Below are 21,487 nucleotides of genomic sequence, written 5' to 3'. Positions count from 1 at the left end.
CTAGGAAGTGCAAACCCCAGCTTCCCTGGGAGGGAAACTGAAGCCATCAGGTGAAGATGCATTTTCCACCTCACAGACCCCTGACCCCTGACTCCCATTCCTTTGGGAAGCCCATCTGCCCCTGAGCCTCCTCAAATGGTCCGCGTGCCACGAGGTGCCCACAGGGCCAGAGGGCTTCAAAATGAGCAGTTCTGCAAGGAGGCCTGACTTTCTTTTCTGGGGTGGCTGCCAAGAGACTGCAAGCATCATTCTATCCTCTACCTCCTCCCCACAATGGGTGAAATGAGTGTGCAGGGGAAAAAAAGCGCAGGGGGGACAAGTACAGAATCAACTTGACAATGAACGCTTCAAAGGCATTCTCCAGCTCCCATTCTAGCAGCCCTATCTGCCACTGTGGGATGCTGAGTTCTCCCGACAGAGCCAGCTTGTGCTTTGTAACAGAAATTAGGGGTAAGAGGTTCACACTGCCCGCTCAGCAGATGGTAATTGGTTCTGAAGCGTTTCATCTTTTGCCAACGAGACCTTTTCCTCTGAGGAGAGAAGCATCCTAGTCACGAGTTCGGGTCTCCCTCCCCTCCCTGCCCTCCCCCCTTCCCTCTAGCATATTGCTCACTCACATCCACGCACATCTCCCTCTGAATAAGTTTCTTGGTCTCCTTTTCACAGAAGTTGAGCATGGCTTCCCGGTTGTACGTGCCCACGGACTGCTTCTCCGTTTGGTTTCTCTGCCGCAGGCCCACGGGAATGCTCCCGTCCGGATCCACCACATCCAGCTCCTTCTCTAGCTCCTCCATCTCCTCGGGAGACAGGGTGGACAGCAGGCTGTCGATGTCGGGGTCTTCACTCACCTGCCGGCGATACTTGGCTACCTTGGACATCTTGGCAAAGTGAGCTGTGGCTCTTGCGGGGGCGGGGGGGGGGGGGCTACGGGAGTCCTGGGTGGGGGGGGGCACAAGCTAGTCTGGGTGGAGCAGAGTGGGCTTGGGAGCAGACCCCCAGCTGATTGAGGACGTGACTCCGCTGCCCTGCCCTGCAGAGCCACAGGTGCCCAAGTGTTAACTGCAAGCTAGCTCCCAAGCCCAGGGCTAGTGGACCCTGGCTGGTCTAACCGGCGGCCAATAAGACTTGACAACAGCCTGGCCCTGAAAGGAGAAGCCAATCCCCACACAGGGGGCGGGCCTGCCTCGCTGTCAGAACTGTTTGAAACTTGAGGACATTCCAGGGAATCTTGGAGCTCTGTGTGACCAAATTTAGTACAGAGCATTTAGCCTTTTAAAGACAAGGGGGCCACGCAATGAGAAAAAGATACAAAAATGTAGAGGCTGGAAGAAGCTGATCAGAGCCACAGGAGAGCCAGAAAAGCAGAGACGGGGCCATGGGGGTGGGGGGTGGGGCAGTCAGGAACAGGCCAACTCCAAGCATGCCCTGCTCAAGCACATATCTGACTTCTGCATCCCGGCTGGATGTTGCCAGGGTCGGTGCGTGGTCCACTGACTCCTTTCTACTGTATTTGGTAATGTGCTGGGGGACTCCCGGTTGTTTACAGCCACGGGAGAGATACATGATTCCAGATACTCCAAACTACCCGCCCACCCATTCTCTCTGCACAGGAGAACCTGAGTGCCGAGCATCAGAGGCTCAGCCACTTTTTGAGAGAGAGAGAGAGAGAAAATAAATCTTCACTGTGTACCCAAACTGAAAACTGGTAGGCTGGGGAGAAAGTATGACCCGCACAAGTCAGGGAACTCTTAAAGGACTGTCCATTTCCAGGAAGCACCAAGGCTCTTGGGAAGAGGGTTCAAACCTCCCTCCGTTCTCATCTGCTGCTTCCTCTGCTGGGGGATCTGTAGACAGACCTCCTTCGGGAGGGCCGAGGAGGAGCCAGGAGGTTGCCACCCACATATAAATCCAGAGCACAACTGAGTGTGTCTTCAGGGAAATATAATTCTGGGCTGTTGGGAGGGATACTATTGCAGAGGGCCTGGCATGTTTCATAAAAGGGCTTTCCACTGCTCATCCATCATGCTGCCTGCACAAGTCACAGAGACACTCAATCTCCTTCCCCCCCTCCCTCCTGCCACAAAATCCCTTCTAGAAGCCCTGGTGTAACCCATCAGGGTAGATGCTTCGATCTTTCCTGGCGTCTTTCCATCCTAAGCCAGAGAGAGACAGTCACCTGATCAGCATTTGCTGAGTCCACGGATCGTCTGGGACAAAAACTTGGCCCTGCATTTAATGCCCACGAGTCCAGCTTTAGGTTAAGGCTGAGGAGGGGATGGCACCGACGGGCAGGACTAGAGTGCAGAGGTGAGGCAGGTAAACCTGAGAGGCAGGGTGGAAGATGGGCTGACAGAATCCTGGGGGCTGTCATTTTTAAAAGGCAGTCGTCATTCTGTCGGTGAGTTGGGAAGCATGTATTTACTGAGTGCTTACTATGTGTCAGGTGCAGTTCTAAGGGCAAGGCATGTAACTAAAGATAGAAAATTGGGGTGCCTGGCTGGCTTGCTTGGCAGAGCATCTGATTCTTAATCTCAGGGTCGTGAGTTCAAGCCCCATGTTGGGTGTGGAAACTACTAAAGAAAAGAAAAAAGAAAAGAAAAGAAAAGAGAGATCCCTACCTTCTTGCAGCTTACTTTCCATCAGTGAAGATAGTTAATAAATAAATAATTTCAAAGAAGTCATTAAAAAATTAAAAGCTGGGCACCTGGGTGGCTCAGTCGTTAAGCGTCTGCCTTCGGCTCAGGTCATGATCCCAGGGTCCTGGGATTGAGCCCCGCATCAGGCTCCCTGTTCCTTGGGAAGCCTGCTTCTCCCTCTCCCACTCCCCCTGCTTGTGTTCCTGCTGTCGCTATCTCTCTCTCTCTGTCAAATAAATAAATAAAATCTTAAAAAAAAAAATTAAAGGCCTACAAAAGGCCTCAAAAGAGAAGTCCAGGGGCCATAAGGAAGAACAACAGGGGAGGCTGGAGAGCAAGCTGGTTTCCTAGTTCAGCCTGGACTCTCCAGGCCAAAAGCCCTGAGGTATTGCTACTCACCGGTCATGTGGCTGAGACGTGGCTTCATCACCTGTAAAACAAGGACAGCACTGGGCGCCTGGGTGGCTCAGTTGGTTAAGCGACTGCCTTCGGCTCAGGTCATGATCCTGGAGTCCCGGGATCGAGTCCCACATCGGGCTCCCTGCTCAGCAGGGAGTCTGCATCTCCCTCTGACCCTCTTCCCTCTCGTGCTGTCTCTCATTCTCTCGCTCTCAAATAAATAAATAAAATCTTAAAAAAAAAAAAAAACAAGGACAGCACTGGTACCAACCTTGTAAGACTGTTGTGAACATCAGGTTCAAACATACCCATGAGACAGTTAGTTGCTATACCTGATATATGGTAAACGCACAATAATTATTAGCAATTATCATAACTTTTTACAGTGATTTACAATTATTTATTTACTCGCTTCCCGGGTTCTTTTCTCCCCATCCCACCTCTTCTCTCATCTTTTTCTTGCCTTCAGCAGTAACTACCTTTAACACACACACACACACACACACACACACACACACACACACACACACACACCCTCACCTGGTTCTCACGCATTCATTCATTCAAGCATTACTCAGATACTGCTACGTATACATAGCCTACCAGGCACTATAGGGTGAGAGTACAAAAATAATTACAATCTGCTTATTCTCTTTAAAATGTATAATTCATGGGGCAAAACCTAATTATACTATAAGGCAAAGTGAAGCAAGACAGGTGGAAGCAATTGTTAAAGAGTCCAACCGAAGACGCAATAATTTTGTAGGGAGCAGTCAGGGTGGGCAGCCCAGAGAGTCTAGCAAAGGGCTTGAGCTACCCTGAGATGGGCTTTAGTCTGATATTGGGTGGAAAGGACGCTTCCTATACCTGTCAACAAGCCTCTAGCCCAACCCCACCCCTACTCCGGCCCCACCTTGGGTAACTCAGTCTTCACTCTCACTCTTGCCCAGCAGGAGTTTTCTGGAAGAGGCATCATCTCCTGGAATCCCTGGCTCTGGAGCCACCTTGGCCAACCTCTAGTCCCCAATCCACTAAAAGCATCTCTCTTTCCGGCCTCCAAGGATTTTGCTTTCTTAGGCTTTTTGCCAATGATGTTCCCTCCTCCCAAAGAGCAATCAGGGCCTGAGTGCAAATAACCGCCTTCAGCCCCCCGGGCACGCTTTGTACCATCTGGTCTCAGTGGCCGTCTCTCTGGGTCCTGTGGTCTCTGCTCAAGGAACACACTCAGAAAATAAACCCACAGCTTCCAAACTTCAAGGAGGGACTCATGGCCTCCTAACCAATGTTTCCGCACACAAACCCCTGCATCTTCTCTGCCTCAGGTCCCGCAATTCCAAACAGGGGTCTTCTGATAGGACTCAGTCTGAAGTTTTTGCTCCCTAGGGCCCAAGGGACTGTGGGCTCACAGACTCTGAAAGTCTTCCCTTGAAAGGCATCACAGTGGGCTCTGGAAGATTCAGAACCACAGAGCCCATGAGTACAGTCTCCTCCAGCCCCTGCAGTGAGGGACCACTGCCCCTGACTCTGTAGGGGGCAATAATTATCCAAGCTCAGAATCCACTTCCACCTGAAACAAATACATCCTGATTGTCAGGGGATTCTGGCATGGCCTAGCCCCCCTCCGCAAGAAAAATTTTGTGCTAGAATGAAGGGGAGAGAAAGGAGAGAAAGGAGGAAAGAGAGACCCCAATCTCATAGCCAAATATGTGGTGGGGGGGTTGGGCATAGGGAACCAGAACCAATTTAACTAATGCTTAGGGTGGTTCTTACTTGGGCTGGATGACCAGGAAAGGCACATTTTCAGGAATCTAGGGTGGCAGTATAGGATAGCAGATAAGAACACAAGCTCAGGAGTCAAATGACGTGGGCTCAAATCTGAGATGTGCAACCTTGAGTACGTTACTTGGCCTCTCTTAGCCTTATGGGCCCCAAGTGGAACAGGAGGACATTAAAAGTACCTACCTGAAGGGGAAAAAAAAGTACCTACTGCACAGGGTTATGGAGTTATTAAATAGATTAAATAAGATAATGCATGCTAAGTGCATCACAGCATCAGACACATTACGAGCACTCAATATATTGTTAGTCTGTATAGAATCACCCTGGTTCTCTTCTTGAGGGGGAAGCTGGAAGTTTCTCGAGAGCAGCAGACTTTGTCTCTGGAAAGAAGCCACTGGCCTGGCCCAGCACTCCTGAGGTGCGTGGACATGGTTAGAGGGAGCTCTGAGGCAGCACAGGCCAGACTGATGTCCCCCCGGAAGGAGAGCAAGGGGGAGGGCAGGAGAGTAGACACAAGAGATTACCTCCCCCACCCTCACCCTGACTAAAACCTCTCTGCCCACCAAAGAGGCGCCAGGTACAGACTGCATCCCTAGACCCAAAAGTCAGCTGTGGTGCAGGCGTCGTTTGTCCATACCAATTTGAGTGTCTCACAGACTGGACCAGGCAGGACTGGGAGGTTTGGAGCCGCATACATGGCCTGTGACCTCTTGGTAGACAAAACTCTTTGGGACTCCCACAGCCTCTGGCTCAATGGAGCTCAACCTATGTAGGTCCAGGACCCTCGAAGGTACTGAGTGGTTGGGAGGGGCAGATTCTGAAAATGGCCATCCCCCTTCCTCCATAGGTTGGGTCTGTGTAGAAAGAAGCATTCTTGGTTCTTTTACTCATTTGTGGTTTATTCTCTTGCACGCTCCCACAGAAGCTATTTCAGGCCTCTTCCTTACCCTATGACCTCACTGTATCCTTCTAGAATGAAATCCTTTAGTTATATTAATACAGGAGATAAAACTCTAATATATCTCCATTACCCTGGAAGGGCAACAAATGTGGTCCAAGGACAGAAGGGAGACATCTCTGCCTTTACTATCCTGTAATTAAATCTGCTCCAGGGGAAGTCCCTGTCTCTAGCTTTCCAAGGCCATTGGCAGTGGCTGCTTCTTCTTCTTCTTGTTGTTTTTTAAGATTTTATTTATTTATTTGTCAGAGAGAGAGATAATGAGCACACACGCAGGGGAAGCGGCAGGCAGAGGGAGAAGCAGGTTCCTTGCTGAGCAAAGAGCTCAATGCAGGACTCGATCCCAGGACCCTGGGATCGTGACCTGAGCCAAAGGCAGATGCTTAACCAACTGAGCCGCCCAGGTGTCCCATCCAAGGCCATTGGCTTCTATAAACATTCTTGTAAAGAGAACCTGAAGGAAGTTAGTTCTTAATGCTTAGATGTGTAGACACATGAGAGCTCCATGAAGAACCACCTCCTGACACAGCTTACTCCTCCAGTCTTGCTTCTCAGTCATTCTCCACGCCTTCTGCCCTAGAAATTTATCACTTGATAGAGCTTTGCTCTCACTGCTTTAGTCTTTCTACTCTCCTGTGGGACCAGCAACCCACCCAGCGACAACACCGTGTTCCTTCCTGCCCCCACCTTTGTTGCTGTCATTCCCTCTATCTCTAATGTCTGACTTTCTCCTCTCCACCGATCAAAATCTGACCATTCTTCAGGCCGTGGCTTAAATGCAAGTTTATCATGTACATTTTGTGAGCACACTCAGGCCCCCAGGGCGCCCTCTCTCCTCTCAGTGCCTCTAGGACTTACCATGTTCTATGTCACACATTTTGGCAATTTTATAAAGTTGATGTGTTTCTCAAGAGTGCATTCGTTCTCCCCAAGTACATTTTGAGGACGCTGAGGGTAGCAACCATACCAATATTTTTTGTACTCTCTCCACCCTCATCATAAAACTAAGGACAATCCTGAGCACAGAGAAAGGGTCTTATAATTAACTTGAATTATAATCCCTCTAGTTTCTCTCTTGGTTCAGCATTACCTGCGCACCCTTGATATCTATCAGATGGTCATCTCTTGCCAATCTTAGGCTTGATCAGTGGCCCCTCCCCAAAGAATGGCCTAACTGTCCAAGAGCGGAAGATGAATAAAAGCTAACTGGGGGGGGGGTGGTGGCGTGGCAGGGGTGGATAATTACCTTAGAGTGGGAAAGAAGGTACCAGTGCCACTGCCATACTTGGCTTCTTCCTAGAGCTCATCCATCCAGGTGGTTCCCTGAGGCATGAGGGATGATTTCCCTTTCTTCACCTTGTTCCTCACCTTGATCTCACCTCCCTTTCCCCTTATAGGGAAAGCCCACAGCAAAATAGGCCCAGAGTCACAGTTCTTTTAGTTCACACATGGAGCTATTTTCCCCAAAGCAATACCCAGAGGACCTGGTTCACAGGGGGTTCCAGCAAGAGTCTCCATTGGGGCCCAGAACACTAACTTTCACCAACATACCCTGCTGTGTTGAATCACCAGTTCAAACTCCCCTCACCTTTATTGTGACTTTTCTCCCAAGGACCCCCTTTCTTCCATCATTCCTCCATGTCTTTCACCATTCTTTCATTGAGGGCCACGACAGTTCCTTAGACTTCTTTCAGACTCACTAGGAGGAGACTACTTAGTTCTTTTCTTCCAAGATGTTTTTTCACTCAGATGAAAATGGATATTTTTGAGGGATGGGTGACATCTCCCTCTAGCCAACAAAGGCCAAGGCCAAGGCCCTACCCAGCCAAAAATGTTACACCCTGTTATCTATTGCGGTTAAAAGAAAGCGAGGAATGAGAAGTCTAAGCCTACTTGCTGGCCATCTGAGCAGTGCCTCCCAGAACAGTGAGGGACTTTCAGATAGGGACTGCTGGAATGGAGTGAGCTGGGTAACCAGCTAGATTCTGGCCCTCAGCTTTGTAAACTCAAAAACTCAGTATTATCACCATCCCCGGTGATTGATTTGATTCAAAAGAATCCAGTTCACAAGAGGCAGATGCATAAACTAAGTGGACAAGAATAGTTTTGAGTACAAGCCAGGGAATTCTCAAAGGAAAATCTATTCAGAAACCAAATAACAATCAGAAGACTGCATAATGAATATGGAATAAGAGCAAAGGGAGGTAGCTAGAACTAAGAAATATTTCACTTGGGTCCTGGTGAGAACAGAAAAAAATACCTTTGCCCCATGAAAATGCCAATCTGTAGTTACTGAAATATTCATATGCACTAGGTCTGGGGTGCTGACTAAATATCAAATTCTTGCTCTCTGGCTCCTCTTGTTTCCCATCTCCCACATTCTCTCTTCAGCCTGTGCAGTTAATTAGACTTAAAGGTTCTTAATTACAGTCACATTCCGAAAAAAGACTTCTTGGACTTTACACATAAAAATCAGATGACTAGGGCGCCTGGGTGGCTCAGATGGTTAAGCGTCTGCCTTCGGCTCAGGTCATGATCCCAGGGTCCTGGGATCGAGTCCCGCATCGGGCTTCCTGCTCCTTGGGAGCCTGTTTCTCCCTCTGCTTCTCTCTCTCTCTCTCTCTCTCTCTCTCTGTCTCTCAGGAATAAATAAATAAAATCTTTAAAAAAAAATCAGATGACTAGTGCGAACTGTGCTTTTTACATACAGATACACTTTACTGACAATCTTCGGTTCTGTGGAAGGTTCAGTTTATCTGCTTATCTTATTTTCAAGATTTTGTGGGTATCTCGCTCTTCACTGCAGTTCCCTATGAACTGCACTAATTTTTTCCATAAAATAAATATATACATATTTTTAAAAATTATTTATTTGAGAGAGAGAATGAAAGAGATCATGAGCAGGGGGAGGTGTAGAGGGAGAAGCAGACTTCCTGCTGAGGAGGGAGCCTGATGTGGGGCTCGATCCCAGGACCCTGGGGTCACGACCTGTGCCAAAGGCAGACCCTTACCCTACTGAGCCACCCAGGTGCCCTAAATATATACATATTTTAAAGTCAATCTCAAAAGGAATGGAGAAGAGTTCTTTTAACAGACATCACATGACTGAGATTTTGTTGACTGTAGGCTAAAAAAGGTTGATGGGTTCCCATCCCTTTGGTCTCCTCTTTTCTGAGCTAAACATCCCTCACATTTTCTGCTGATCTTTTGAAGGGTGGACCAGAAGTGGTTCTGTTGTCCTTCAATTGAGGGCCCCAAATTGGTCCCAGCACTCAAGATGGCCCAGATAAGTTCACTTCAAAAGCATTTATCGAACATCTATTACATTCCAAGCACTGTGACTATAAGGACTATGACACTGTCTGCTCTAATCCTTCTCCTGCTATGTGTAGTTAGTTAAGTTTCACGAACCATCGCGAATTAGCTAACATTAATTCCCAACTAGCAGCCAAAGTACTAAAAACAAAAAAAGACATGTATTTAGGAAATTTGGTGAACCCTAGCGGAATAATGCTAGGTTTATGTCAGTCCACGGAACCTTCAGGGACGCGGTAACTTGAACTCCTTGCCATTGGGTTGCTCCCGGCGCACGAAGCCCAGACCTGCAGCCTTCGAGGACCTGGGCGGGGCCACCTCTGCCACGCAGCGTCTCTGCCCCGCCCCCCACGCTGCCCTGAAGTCCAGGCTCCCATTGGTTGCGGGAGGAAACGGTGAACCAATCCACATAGACCTTAACACCCTCCTCTCGAGATCACTTCCGCCGCTGGGGTCAGCCTCCACCCAACTTGCCCGGCATCACTCGCGCCGGTGGAGTCAAGATGGAGGAGTACGCGAGAGAACCTTGGTGAGCTTTACCACTGTTCTTGTTTTCTCCTGCCTCTCTGCCCGTGGTCCTCGTCCTCCCCTGTCCAGTGCTCGTAGGTGCAAGTTGAACTCAGTCGCAGGCTTGTCGATGTGGGTTTGGTAACCATAGGCAGCGCCGTCTAGAGCAGCCAGTCTGCTTCTGAACCCTGTGCTCCCCGGGCCGCGTGTGGCAGCCTTTCCGCTAACAACCCGGCACTCTGGTGACCTTGCGGTGGATGAGGAGGTCCGGGCTTGGGCTTGATGGAGCCTCGGAATCTGCTCCCAGCCCAGGGCGTAGTCGATCTTGTGCGGGGTCCGTAATAATCCCGCCTGCTGAGGTGACCTTGGACACGTCCCCATGTCTCGGCTTTGCTCAGTTCCTGTGTTGAGGAATGGACAGTGGGCCTCTGAGGGGGATGCCATTCTTAAGATATTATTTGTGACATGTGTCTTAATATATATATATATCTTAAGATATATGGTGACATGTGTCCCCAGGGCGAAGGATTTCAAATGTATAGAACAAGAGATTTTACGCCCCTTTAGGGCGTGGATAAGCACCTGTAGGTAGGAGCCTCGTTTTCATCCTTTGAATTCTCTGTGGGGGGACAGAGGATTATCTGGAAAATAGAGATAGTAGTATGTGTTCTTTGAGAAACCATGAACAGAAAATCACGTATTTCAGTATTTGAGTGAGGTCTCTGTGCTCACCACTTTACAGGTTCAAAGAGTAAGAGCATGAGTAAATCAGGCACATACATAGTTATAAAATGGGTAATTGCTGTCAGAGGTCTCAGGTTGCCTAAATTTAAGGCTTCTGGGGGTCTTAAGAGCGAAATCAAATCTTATTATTTGGATTAATCACCTGTTTATTGGGTTAGAGCAAAAGCCAGTGTCATCCTCAACTTGTGAAAGTGCCTAGGACTTTATATTATTACCTTGCCAGCAGTAGCCACGTTACCGGCTTTGTGCCCCCCCCTTTTTTTTTAAATCACTCAAATGGGATACAGAGCGTTTCAGCACCTCATGGCTCTTTAAAATTACCAAATATAATTAAATCTCTTCCTAAATTGTGCTTACATATGAAGAATTCAGCGCATCGTAGACTGTTGTTATCAGCTGCTGTTGGATATAGTATAATGACACAGGCTGGCAGGAGGGTAAATTTTTTAACTTGGTTGAATTAAAGATGTTATAAGAATAATGAGTTTTTATCTACTACTTTGCTTTCTCTTAGTGTGTATGTCCTGAAGCAATACAATCAAATCAGTTGTCTGGTTAGTTTCCTAGTCAAAACTGCTTTGATCTTCTGTACTGTCCTGTTAAGAGCATTTTCTCAAATCCTCCAACCTCAGACTATAAAAATCCTTTCCTCTCTCCACACCACTCTGCCTCCAAACATGTACACCATATGCTGTACATGCCGGGGGGGGGGGGTGGGAGAGGGAGAAGCAGGCTTCCCGCGGACCAGGGAGCCCGACTGGGGGTTCAATCCCAGGACCCTGGGATCATGATCCGAGCTGAAGGCGGATGCTTAACGACTGAAGCACCCAGGTGCCCCTGAATCCTGCTGTTCTTTAAGATTTTTTAATCCCCCTCCCAAAAGAGATTTTTTTAATCCCCAACTAATAAGATCATTTGGAGTAGATCTTCTGAAGTTACTGGCCCACCACTCAGGGAGCCACTAATTCATTCTCCTTTGTCTTTTCTCTATACTTCCTATTAGTGTTTCTACCATTTTATTTTATTTTTATTTAAAGATTTTTATTTATTTATTTGACAGAGAGAGACACAGCGAGAGAGGGAACACAAGCAGGGGGAGTGGAAGAGGGAGAAGCAGGCTTCCTGCTGAGCAGGGAGCCCGATGCGGGGCTGGATCCCAGGGCTCTGGGATCATGACCAGAGCCGAAGGCAGACGCTTAACGACTGAGCCAACCAGGCGCCACCTGTTTCTACCATCTTAAAGCAATTTCCTAATCCTTTTTAATCTCAAGCACTGCTTCTTACGCTATTAAAGTGAAATCAAGTCACTTGATCGTGTTGAACTATAGACTCTGGTTCAGTAGGTCCTGGGTAAAGTGTTGTGAGTCTGCAGGTCTAATAAACTCTCAGGTGTTGCTGATTTTGCTTTTAGGGTCATAAAAGCAAGCCTTGGTTTAGCAAGGCCCCAAAGCATCCTGCTGACAGTTGGAATATGTGCTGCATGAGATAGTCATTCTGTACAAGGTCCTGATTTGTATTATTCTTGAAAAAGAATATGATGTTTCACTGCAAGGTTTTGTATTCCTGTCCACCAAAGTTAGAAATTACTCATTCAAATTCTCCAGCAGCAACTACACTGAATTCACAAGTTTACTTGAACAAGTAGATTGCCCATAGGTTCATTATGTAGCATTTGACCCTTGAGACTAGATCAAAGAAATTGCTTTTATTTATAGTGGGTCTAAAATGAATTTAACCAGGGCACCGGGGTGGCTCAGTTGGTTAAGCGTCTGCCTTTGGCTCAGGTCACCTGGGATCAAGTTCCACATCAGGCTCCCTGCTCGGGGGCGAGCTTGCTTCTCCCTCTGGCTGCCGCTCTCCCTGCTTGTTCTCTCTCTCTCTGACAAATAAATAAAAATCTTTTTTAAAAAATGAATTAACCATTCACAGACTTTTTCATAAGCCAGATTCCTAGAATAGTAAGTAGTTCTGTTCTGATCACATTATTCAGATTTCATTGTGTTGTATAAGGTTGCTACTTTTGGAAACTGGGTTTACAAATATAACCTCTAATTATTGGAGATTAGAGTATTCCAGCGTGTTAAATGGTTGGACCTAATATAAACTAAAGTTCCAAGTGCTAATGGGACTCAGTAAACCCAGAAAGAATTTCAAACTTTAAAAATTGTTTAAATTGGTCTCCCTCTGCCCCTGTTGAATCTTCATCTTGGGAGGTCTCAGCTTTAAATTTTATTGCAGCTGGAGAGCTTACTTTGATCCCTGGGAGATTGGATCAGCATTGATTATAATGTAATTTCCTGCATAGTTGTTGATTCACTTTTGCTCTGTGCCCAACTGTTCATAGATGTGCTAATTATTAAATGAAAATTAAGTACTGTTAGCAGGGAGTTAAAGCCAGTTCCATTCCTTATGGCTTGGAGCTAAATAGATACAGATATGTTCAGAATCCTTTTGTCTAAATGTTTATTTTATTGGTTGCAGTAGATCCTACATTGGAATCTGTTGCATCCCTTACTGTGTTAGCAAAGAAAATTTTATGGTTTATGAATGAGAAATAGTCATCTTTTTTTTTTTTTTCCCCTGTTCTTAGCCCTTGGCGAATTGTCGATGATTGTGGTGGGGCCTTTACGATGGGTACCATAGGTGGTGGAATCTTTCAAGCAATAAAAGGTTTTCGCAATTCTCCAGTGGTAAGTAGGTGAATGGTCTTGTCTTATCATCACTTGAAATCTGGATTTGCTAATATCACTGGTGGCCTTATCAGTGAGCTGGAAATATATTGTATTTCTACTGTATTTTTGATTGCTTCTTTATAGGGGGTAAACCACAGACTGCGGGGGAGTTTGACAGCTATTAAAACCAGGGCTCCACAGTTGGGAGGTAAGCAGAATTTTTCCATTTGTACTTCAGAATATCTTTTCTTGTTTATTTGAAGATGAAGCTTAGTTCAGTCTAAGAGCTTGTTAGAAACTACTGTCTCTGTAAATTCTTCTGGATTTACGGTTTATTGAGAAAGTTAACTGGAATTGCTGCATCCATTCATTTGAAAATTTTGTCTCCGTCCTTCAAGTGCTCAGTGGTATTTTGTTTTTGTTTTTTCCTGTTATCCAAAAGGAAGACAGTGTGTTTAAAGCTTAGGTTTATGAGAGTCAGGAGTGATAGCTTCTGGGGTAATATAAAGCTGAAGAGAATGTGATCTGAAGGATTGGGTTTCATGAGAGAGAAACTGATGATGCTGCTCAGGCTCCTCTCCAAGGTTAGGTTTTGGATGTTGTGCAGAGGTCAATGCAAAATTTGAAAAGAATTCATTATACTTTTTAAACTTGGTTATTCAGAAGTTGGGAGAAGAGAGATGATAAAAAAAACTTGGAGGTGGGGCGCCTGGGTGGCTCAGTCTGTTAAGTGTTTGCCTTCACCTCAGGTCATGATCCCGGAGTCCCAGGAGTCCCAGGATCGAGCCCTGCTTTAGGCTCCCTGCTGAGTGGGGAGTCTGCTTCTCCCTCTGACCCTCCCCCATCTCATGCTCTCTCTTTTTCTCTCTCTCGCTCTCAAATAAATAAAAGCTTGGAGGCTATATTCATTTACAAAGATAGAGTCAGGTTGGAGAGACCATGTAGAACACATGAAAAAGACTAAATACTTTTAGTCATTCCTTAGTAATTTTGTGTGACAGAATAGTCCTGTCTTTGTTTTTAGCATATTTTTCTTTGGAAGCCTAGCTAAGAGCTGCCATTTATTGGGTGTTTGCTATGTGCTAAGCACTCTCCTAAGGGTTTTATGGCATTACTTTAATCCTCACACCACCACAAGAGGTGTATAATTATCCCCATTTTCCAGATGAGGAAATCGAAGCTGTGAGGGCTGAAGTGATGGTATATCTTTTTCCTTTTCTTTCCTCTGTAATAATTATATACCCCTGGAAAGTAAATAGTGACTGATTTTCCTTTGTTGAATAAGTAGTATTAAAGCACACACCAAACCCTTAACTCCCAATATATGCAGAAGTCACACAGGTTTTTATATGTCTTGTAAGAGGCTGCTTCTATCATATTACACTTTTTCAATGGATAAAAAAACAATCAGGTAGTGTCACAGGCTCTCGCTTAAGGAGCTTAAGGAGACATGACCACTAAATGTAATTTGGTATCCTGAAACAGAAGGACATAAAAACTAAAGAAATCTGAGTTAAGTGTGGACTTTACTTAATACTGTATTGATATTGGGTCATTAATTGTGCAAATGCACCATGGTAATGTAAGATATTAGAAATTGGGGAAACTGGATGTGGGATATATGGGAATTCTGAGCTATCTTCACAACTTTTCTGTAACTCTAAAACTATTCTAAAATAAACAGGGTGAAATAGAGGAAGACTAAGTTGTGGTATGAGTGAATTGGGATTGTTTATTTCAGATCCTTGGGACTGGCTTTTTTAAGGAAACTATTGAGAAATCTTTATGGTGTCTTGCTTTTTAAAAATACTGGGATGACATTTTCAATTTAATTCAGTGAGCATTTACTGAGCTTCTCTAGTCAAAATCCAGGGGACAGGCAACATGGAAAAATCATAGTTGTGTCCTGAAGAGCCTTCTATTTTCATAGAGAAAATTTCATGGGGGCTTTTGACACAGCCCCATTATTCTTCAGGCATCTTTTGCGTTTTGGAACAAGACACTCCAGGCTCATCTTGTATTTTCCCTGCCTAGCCATAGAGTCAGCCATTTCTCCATAGAGCTCTGGTTCCTTTTAGTTGAGAGTGGTATTTAGAATCCAAAATCTGGGTGCAAAGTGTATCGTTGCTATTGGGATGTTGCTGTTCCCGGGCCTTCTTTGTAATAGAGCTTGGGAGTATATATGTATATATGTAAACACACACTAACCACAACATAAATACATCTACCCAAATTTATATCTGTATTTATATGTACATGTTGAAAATCATAAGTTCACACCAGGACCTCAGCAGTCCAGCCGTATAAGGTTTATTCTTCCTTTCTCCCTTTTTATATGAATACCTCCATCTTTGTCCTGCTTGGGCTGTGGCACCCCACACCAGGCCGCCCTTCCACATGGATACACTCAACTCCATGCCAGGCTGAGGACTCTTCCTTACCCTGCTTTGGCTCTGGCTCCTCACACTGGGCCAGCCTTCTGGTGGACAGCCTCATCACCCTGCTTGGACACAGTCTCATTCTCATCAGTAACCATAGCTTACTTTGGCAATTATTCTTGGAGAATGGGCAGGTTTCAGACTCTTGTGAGGTATTGGGAGAGTCTTGTTTGAGGAATTTAGTCAGGTAATTCTAATATACATTCTAAATACACCGAGGCATCAGATCTCTCTCAGGACATAGAATTACTGAGTTAGAGGAAAGAACTAGTTTACTAGTTTATTTTTACGTAGTGTGTAATATCTAGTATTGGACTAGATATGAGGGCTTATGCTATACTTCAGCTGGTTATATCTAATAGATTTAATGGATAGTGTGAAAACTGGAAAAGGATTCTGGTGACAATCTGGTTCTGACATTTGGTATTGCCCTTACTAACATATCCCCACTATTTTCAGATTTCAGAGGGTAGAGAATAAAGTGACTAGCGCTCTTTTGGGTAGTTTTTCTTCTTTAATCATAATAAATATAACAACTCTTCATATAGTGCAAGTTGTGTGCACTCATGATAGAGGATTTGGATAATAAAGCAGGCATGAAGAAATTAAGTCATGTGTTACATCATCCAGAGATGCTGACAGTTAAAATCTTGGTGTTGTCTAAAATTTTGTGTGTACTTCTGTAAGTGTATTTGTGGGTGTTTCTTATTTCACAAAATTGTTACTGTGTTTAGGAAGAGTTTAAGTGACAAGTAATTTGATTTAGTGTGGTTTTTAGTTTCATGCTGGAGGAATAAAGGTTAGAAAGAGAGGATAGGTAATTTCTCTCCCCTTGCTGTTCCATAATTCTGACTGTTTGTATCATCCATTAGCTACTTTAGCGTGTATTGGCCTACACCTATAATACATTCCAGGATAGCTGGATTTCTTTTGTATCTTTCCTGGTGATTTTTACAGAGTGTATATATATATATATATATATATATATATATATATATATATGCTCAGTGACACTTAATGAAGAAAAGAAAAAATAGAGGTAAGGTAGAGCTATAAAAGGAGAAGGAAGGAAGAAGCAGGGTGGCTTTGTTGTGTTTATTGCTTTTTAAAAAGAGATACTTGGTTCTGAAAGGGAGATTTGAATGTGTTTAGCCTGACTCTTCTAGGCCTGGCTTATTTCTTTTAGGCTTTGGGCCATTGCTAATTTTCAAGCTGATAATACAACCTACGCTTTATTGAAAAGATAAGTATTCCGATTGTTCAGTGCTTATCCAAACTTGTGTTTGCATGTATTTGAAGTGTGAGAGTTTTAAGAATATAGTGTTGTTATTTAAAGTTATTTTTGACTATAATATTTTAAATGTAAGATGAAAAAATGAAATTTCTTTTGTTTTTAAATAAAATAGGTAGCTTTGCAGTTTGGGGAGGTTTATTTTCCATGATTGACTGCAGTATGGTTCAAGTCAGAGGGAAAGAAGATCCCTGGAACTCCATCACAAGTGGTGCCTTAACCGGAGCCATACTGGCAGCAAGAAGTAAGCAATCATTATAGACACACTAGTAAAAGCAAGCCTTTTTGGAAAACCTTATCTGTCTTAATTTAGTGATATGTGTAATAAATAAAACTGAGCATTGATTGTTTAATTTAGCATAGCATGAATGTATGTGGTGATTTGGGGGAAAAATAAGTATCTTTTTACTTGGAATGTTTAAGAATGAGAGAGCATGGGGTTCTGATCTATACAGTGGTTAAGAGCAGTTCAAGTTACTGGGCATTTTGCCAGACTTTTTGTGCCAGCCATAGTTTCCTCATTGGTACTCTAGAGTTAATAATCATACCTGCCATATAGCAGTGTTACGAATAAAGAGCTTAGAACCATCTTCTGGATCTTTGGGACAGAAAGCAACCCAGAATTTTGGGGGGTTTAGTGGTTTAGGCCAAGGATCAGTAAACTTTTTCTGTAAAGGGCCAGATGGTAAATATTTTAGACTTTGTGGGCTGTGAGGTCTTTGTCAGCAAATACTTAGCTCTATGATTGTAACATGAAAGCAGCCATAGACTATATATAAATGAATGAGGATGATTGTGCTAATAAAACTTTACATAAACAGGCAGTGAGCTGGATTTGAGCTGTGGGCCTTAGTTTGTTGACACCTGGTTTTAGCCAGTGAGCCAGTTTTATTCCAGGGCTGGGAATGAGGGTAGCATGGAGCCATGTGGACAGCTCTTTCCTTTACCAAGTCTTCTATTAAACTAGTTTTCTATTAAGGTAATCTCTTTATTATTAATGTGTTCAGATGGACCGGTGGCCATGGTTGGGTCAGCTGCGATGGGTGGCATTCTCCTAGCTTTAATTGAAGGAGCTGGTATCTTGTTGACAAGATTCGCCTCTGCACAATTTCCCAATGGTGAGTCTTCTTCCTGCTTACTACTACCATAGCTCAAACACTGGAATGGCCTCCTGATATTTAGAGAGAACCTATCTTTTCTGCTAAAATGTGGTAGTTTGTGATTTCTACATTTGCCATGGTTCGTGAGGATTACAATAATAGCCCCTAGTTGTATTTGAAAAGGTAGATGTGGATTTGATTATTGTGTTTAGCCACAGTAACCAAAATGCTTTGGTTAGATGGTTTGCTGTTGATCTTTCTTTTAGTTCTCAGGTTTTGTCAGCGCTCATGTGCTTATTCTAAGAAATTGCCAGTCATTTTAGAGGCGCTTGAAGAAAGGTCCTTGCAGATGTGTAACAATAATGGTAGTCCATCAACAACCTCTTACTTACATGTATGTGCCAGGCACTGTTTTAGATGCTGTGATATAGTGGTGAACAAGGGCTTAAATTCTGGTGGGAGAAGACTGACTAACATGTTAACAGATAAATGAGATTTGATTGTGTTGCTTGCTTCGAAGAGAATGAAATAGAGTGGTAGAAAGAGGCTGTGTTTGGGAGGGTCACTTTATGGATGGCAGAGAAAATTTTTTTGAGAAGTTAGTAAAATAATTTGTTGCTAATTGTTCCTTTTATCTGATATATAGGGAAAAGTTAAATTGTGGGCTAAGTGATCATGGTCATATAATATCTTGCACAGCTGTTAAATTGTGCACCTTCTGGTAACTGCAGAAAACGTCAGTTGTCTGTAAAGGGCCAATATTCCTTGACATTGGAAGGAAGCAAAAAGATAATCATGAGGATTTTGTAGGAAAAATTTGACCTGGCATTTGAGGAAGGAAATAGAATAGCGACACATGTTGAGAATTATTTTTGGAGCTTGGAAAAGATTCAGCATAGAGTTAGGAATAGATCATAGCTCCCAGTTTGATTTGATTTCCCTGAGGCACCTAGCAAGAGATTCAGTGTCTCTTTGGCACAGTTGTGAAACACTCTGCTCAGTAGATGCTGGGGATGATCTAGGGACCTCTTGGACCCTCTCACTTTCTGTTCCTGCTTTTTAATCATTACTCTTGAGTTAATAATCTGTTATGATAGGCACATTCTAACTTTGCTTTTTAGTTTTTATCACTTTAGTGTGAAAGTCTTCGCATAAAACATCAGAAAAGTTTCATTTTTTCAGAAATTCAGAAACATAACAAAAACATCAGTTCCATTTTCCTTCCTTCCTTCTTCCTTTCTTTTCATTTCTTTTTTTTCCCCTTTCTTTCAGTAGGTTCTTTGCCTGGGGGCTCGAACTCATGACCCCAAGATCAAGAGTCTCATCCTCTACTGACTGAGCCAGCCAGGAGCCCCAAGTTACATTGTCTTATAGAAATTAGTCTAGGTTACTTTGCTTTAACCTTTTTTCCTCAGAGGAAATCTTTAAAAGAAGTGCATTTTATTTGAGACAGGAGATGTGTTTCTGAAAAGCTGTGTTGGGGGAAATCTTTGAAGAGTTAATCATATATTTATAATTAACTGACATGAAAATATTTTTAAAACCATGGAAAAAATGAGGTAAAATTATATCTAAGTAATAATGGTTATCTTTGGTTTACCTGTTTTACCCAGTATCTTCTCTAGTTTTCTGAAATGAACAGATAATGCTTTTATAGTGGAAAAAAAAAATGTATCATTGGATTTTGAAGCATTGGTTTTGTTTTGTTTTTTTTTTAAGATTTTATTTATTTTTTTGACAGAGACAGCGAGAGCAGGAACACAAGCAGGGGGGAGTGGGAGAGGGAGAAGCAGGCTTCCCGCCGAGCAGGGAGCCCGATGCAGGGTTCGATCCCAGGATCCTGGGATCATGACCTGAGCCGGAGGCAGACGCTTAACGACTTGAGCCACCCAGGCACCCCAGGATTTTGAAGCATTGGAAAGCTTCAGGGAATTTTACCACTGCCCTCTTTCTTCTTTACAGTTAATGTTTTAGTCTGCTTTAGTTTCCCTAAATTACTTTATTTCCAAAATAAAATAATTATGATTATTTGCATAAAAGTTTTTTTTTTTTTTTAATTTAGAACCATATTTTTTGGGACGCCTGGGTGGCTCATTCGGTTAAGCATCCGACGTTGGTTTTGGCTCAGGTCTCGATTTCAGGATTGTGATATTGAGCCCATGTCCATCTGCACGCTCAGCCCAGAGTCTGCTCAAGTTTCTCTCTCCCTCTCCCTTTACCCCCGCCACAACTCACACCCTCTCCCGTCCGTGCTCTCTCTCTCTCAAATCTTAAAAAAAAAAAACCAAAACAAAAACCACATTTTTTTCTTAGTTCACAGGCCCTCCCATCCTTTGAAAACTAAATTTTATAAGACTTTGTTCTACAGCAAGCTAGGGGATATCTTCCCATTTCAGAACTCATTCTCTAATTGGTTGTATAAACCAGATTACTGATTTCTCTTAAAACATGACTAAGGTACTTAAACTTTGTGAAAATAATTTTAAATAGCTACTGAAAAATATGTCAAGAAGTGTGAGATTTTTTTCCCATCTTTATAGCAGCTTGCTACAGCAATTGCTTTAAAAACTTGAATTCACTTCTTGCTATAATTAATCCATCTGACTTTCCTGGCATAACAGTTGAGAGCTGTTCATTCTGGAGCATAAAGAAAGCCAGACTGTCATGTTTACCAAATTTGGAGGCACTCATGAAAATTAGGCAGTAGAAATTCAGGGGACAGCTCTAGGGTAGCACGTTATTTTTATTGAGTTGATTGATTGACTCTCTACGAAGTCCTGTTCTATTTAATTGTGTAATATTCAGGTGGTTTTTAAGATTCTTTCTTAATTGCAGGTCCTCAGTTTGCTGAAGACCCTTCTCAGTTGCCTTCAGCCCAGTTACCATCCTCACCTTTTGGAGACTATCGACAATATCAATAGGACTTCTTTCCCAGGATTTCTTTAACAGAATGAGCCGTAGTTCAAGAAGGAGTCTCAGAAGATAAGTTACAGTCTGTTTTTAAAACCATAGGTGGGACAGCTATGGCCAGATAGGCTCCGAAGAGACACCTTAGCTCTTTTTCCTATTTAAGGGAACATGGGGGGGGGCAGATGTTAAATGTAATACATTTATTTACTCACACTTGGATTGCATTTGTGATAAAAATAAATGTCTGATATCTTTAAAAGAAAATATAATAAACGCTTAGAAGGTGAAGGACCAAAGGGCAAACAACAATGAAGCGTGACCATCGTTTCCTTGGGGACCTCTCTGCCTGGTTTTGTGTTGTCAGCCAAACAATAAAAAACTCCTGGAACTTGCTCTTTCTTTTAAGATAAATTGTACAGTTCTACTTTGCATCCTCGAATACTTCAAATAATGCAAAGTATGTTGAAAATTGCATGTTTTATAGTTGGGCTCTCATCTCACTTGAAGTAAATTAAGTATGAGAAGAATTATGGAGAGTTAACATGGATCATTGCACAGTAAATACTTAATGAATTGAAGGCTGAGGTAAAATATCCTTTACTTTGAAAGGAAAATATGCTGTTTCTTGGTTTTGAAGATGTCAGATGTTAAACTTCCTTTATCTTTGAGCCTCCTGTGTCTTGATTTTTTTTTTTTCCTCAAGATTTTACTTATTTAGAGCCGGGGGGATGGGTAAGG

General features: G+C 43.6%; 2 protein-coding genes across 2 annotated transcripts in view; one reads left to right on the top strand and one right to left on the bottom strand.

Annotated features, from left to right (window-relative positions):
• Positions 1-1,056, bottom strand: part of LMOD1 (leiomodin 1) — a 40,304-nt gene extending 39,248 nt beyond the window's left edge. The window contains exon 1 of the mRNA XM_027609744.1: positions 618-1,056. Within this exon, the coding sequence (XP_027465545.1) occupies positions 618-878 (261 nt within the window). The 5' untranslated portion in view covers positions 879-1,056. The remainder of the gene's footprint in view (positions 1-617) is intronic.
• An 8,449-nt stretch (positions 1,057-9,505) lies between these two features.
• Positions 9,506-21,417, top strand: TIMM17A (translocase of inner mitochondrial membrane 17A). The gene is made up of 6 exons (XM_027609919.2): positions 9,506-9,616; positions 12,929-13,028; positions 13,155-13,218; positions 16,855-16,983; positions 17,747-17,857; positions 20,675-21,417. The coding sequence occupies exons 1-6, from the start codon at positions 9,591-9,593 to the stop codon at positions 20,758-20,760; spliced, it is 516 nt and encodes a 171-aa protein (XP_027465720.1). The 5' UTR covers positions 9,506-9,590; the 3' UTR covers positions 20,761-21,417.
• Positions 21,418-21,487: the final 70 nt, after the last annotated feature.

The sequence above is a fragment of the Zalophus californianus genome, chromosome 10 (assembly GCF_009762305.2).
Source record: "Zalophus californianus isolate mZalCal1 chromosome 10, mZalCal1.pri.v2, whole genome shotgun sequence".
In the NCBI taxonomy this organism is placed as follows: domain Eukaryota; kingdom Metazoa; phylum Chordata; class Mammalia; order Carnivora; family Otariidae; genus Zalophus; species Zalophus californianus.
The sequence above is the reverse complement of the archived record's forward strand: the minus strand, read 5'-3'. Positions and strand labels throughout refer to the sequence as shown.

What these genes read in the sequence shown, in the direction of transcription:
- TIMM17A (XM_027609919.2), top strand. Translation starts at nt 9,591, where the DNA reads ATGGAGGAGTACGCGAGAGAACCTTG. An exon ending in GTTTTCGCAATTCTCCAGTG is followed by an intron (nt 13,029 to 13,154) that starts GTAAGTAGGTGA and finishes GCTTCTTTATAG; the next exon opens with GGGGTAAACCACAGACTGCG. An exon ending in CTCTGCACAATTTCCCAATG is followed by an intron (nt 17,858 to 20,674) that starts GTGAGTCTTCTT and finishes TCTTAATTGCAG; the next exon opens with GTCCTCAGTTTGCTGAAGAC.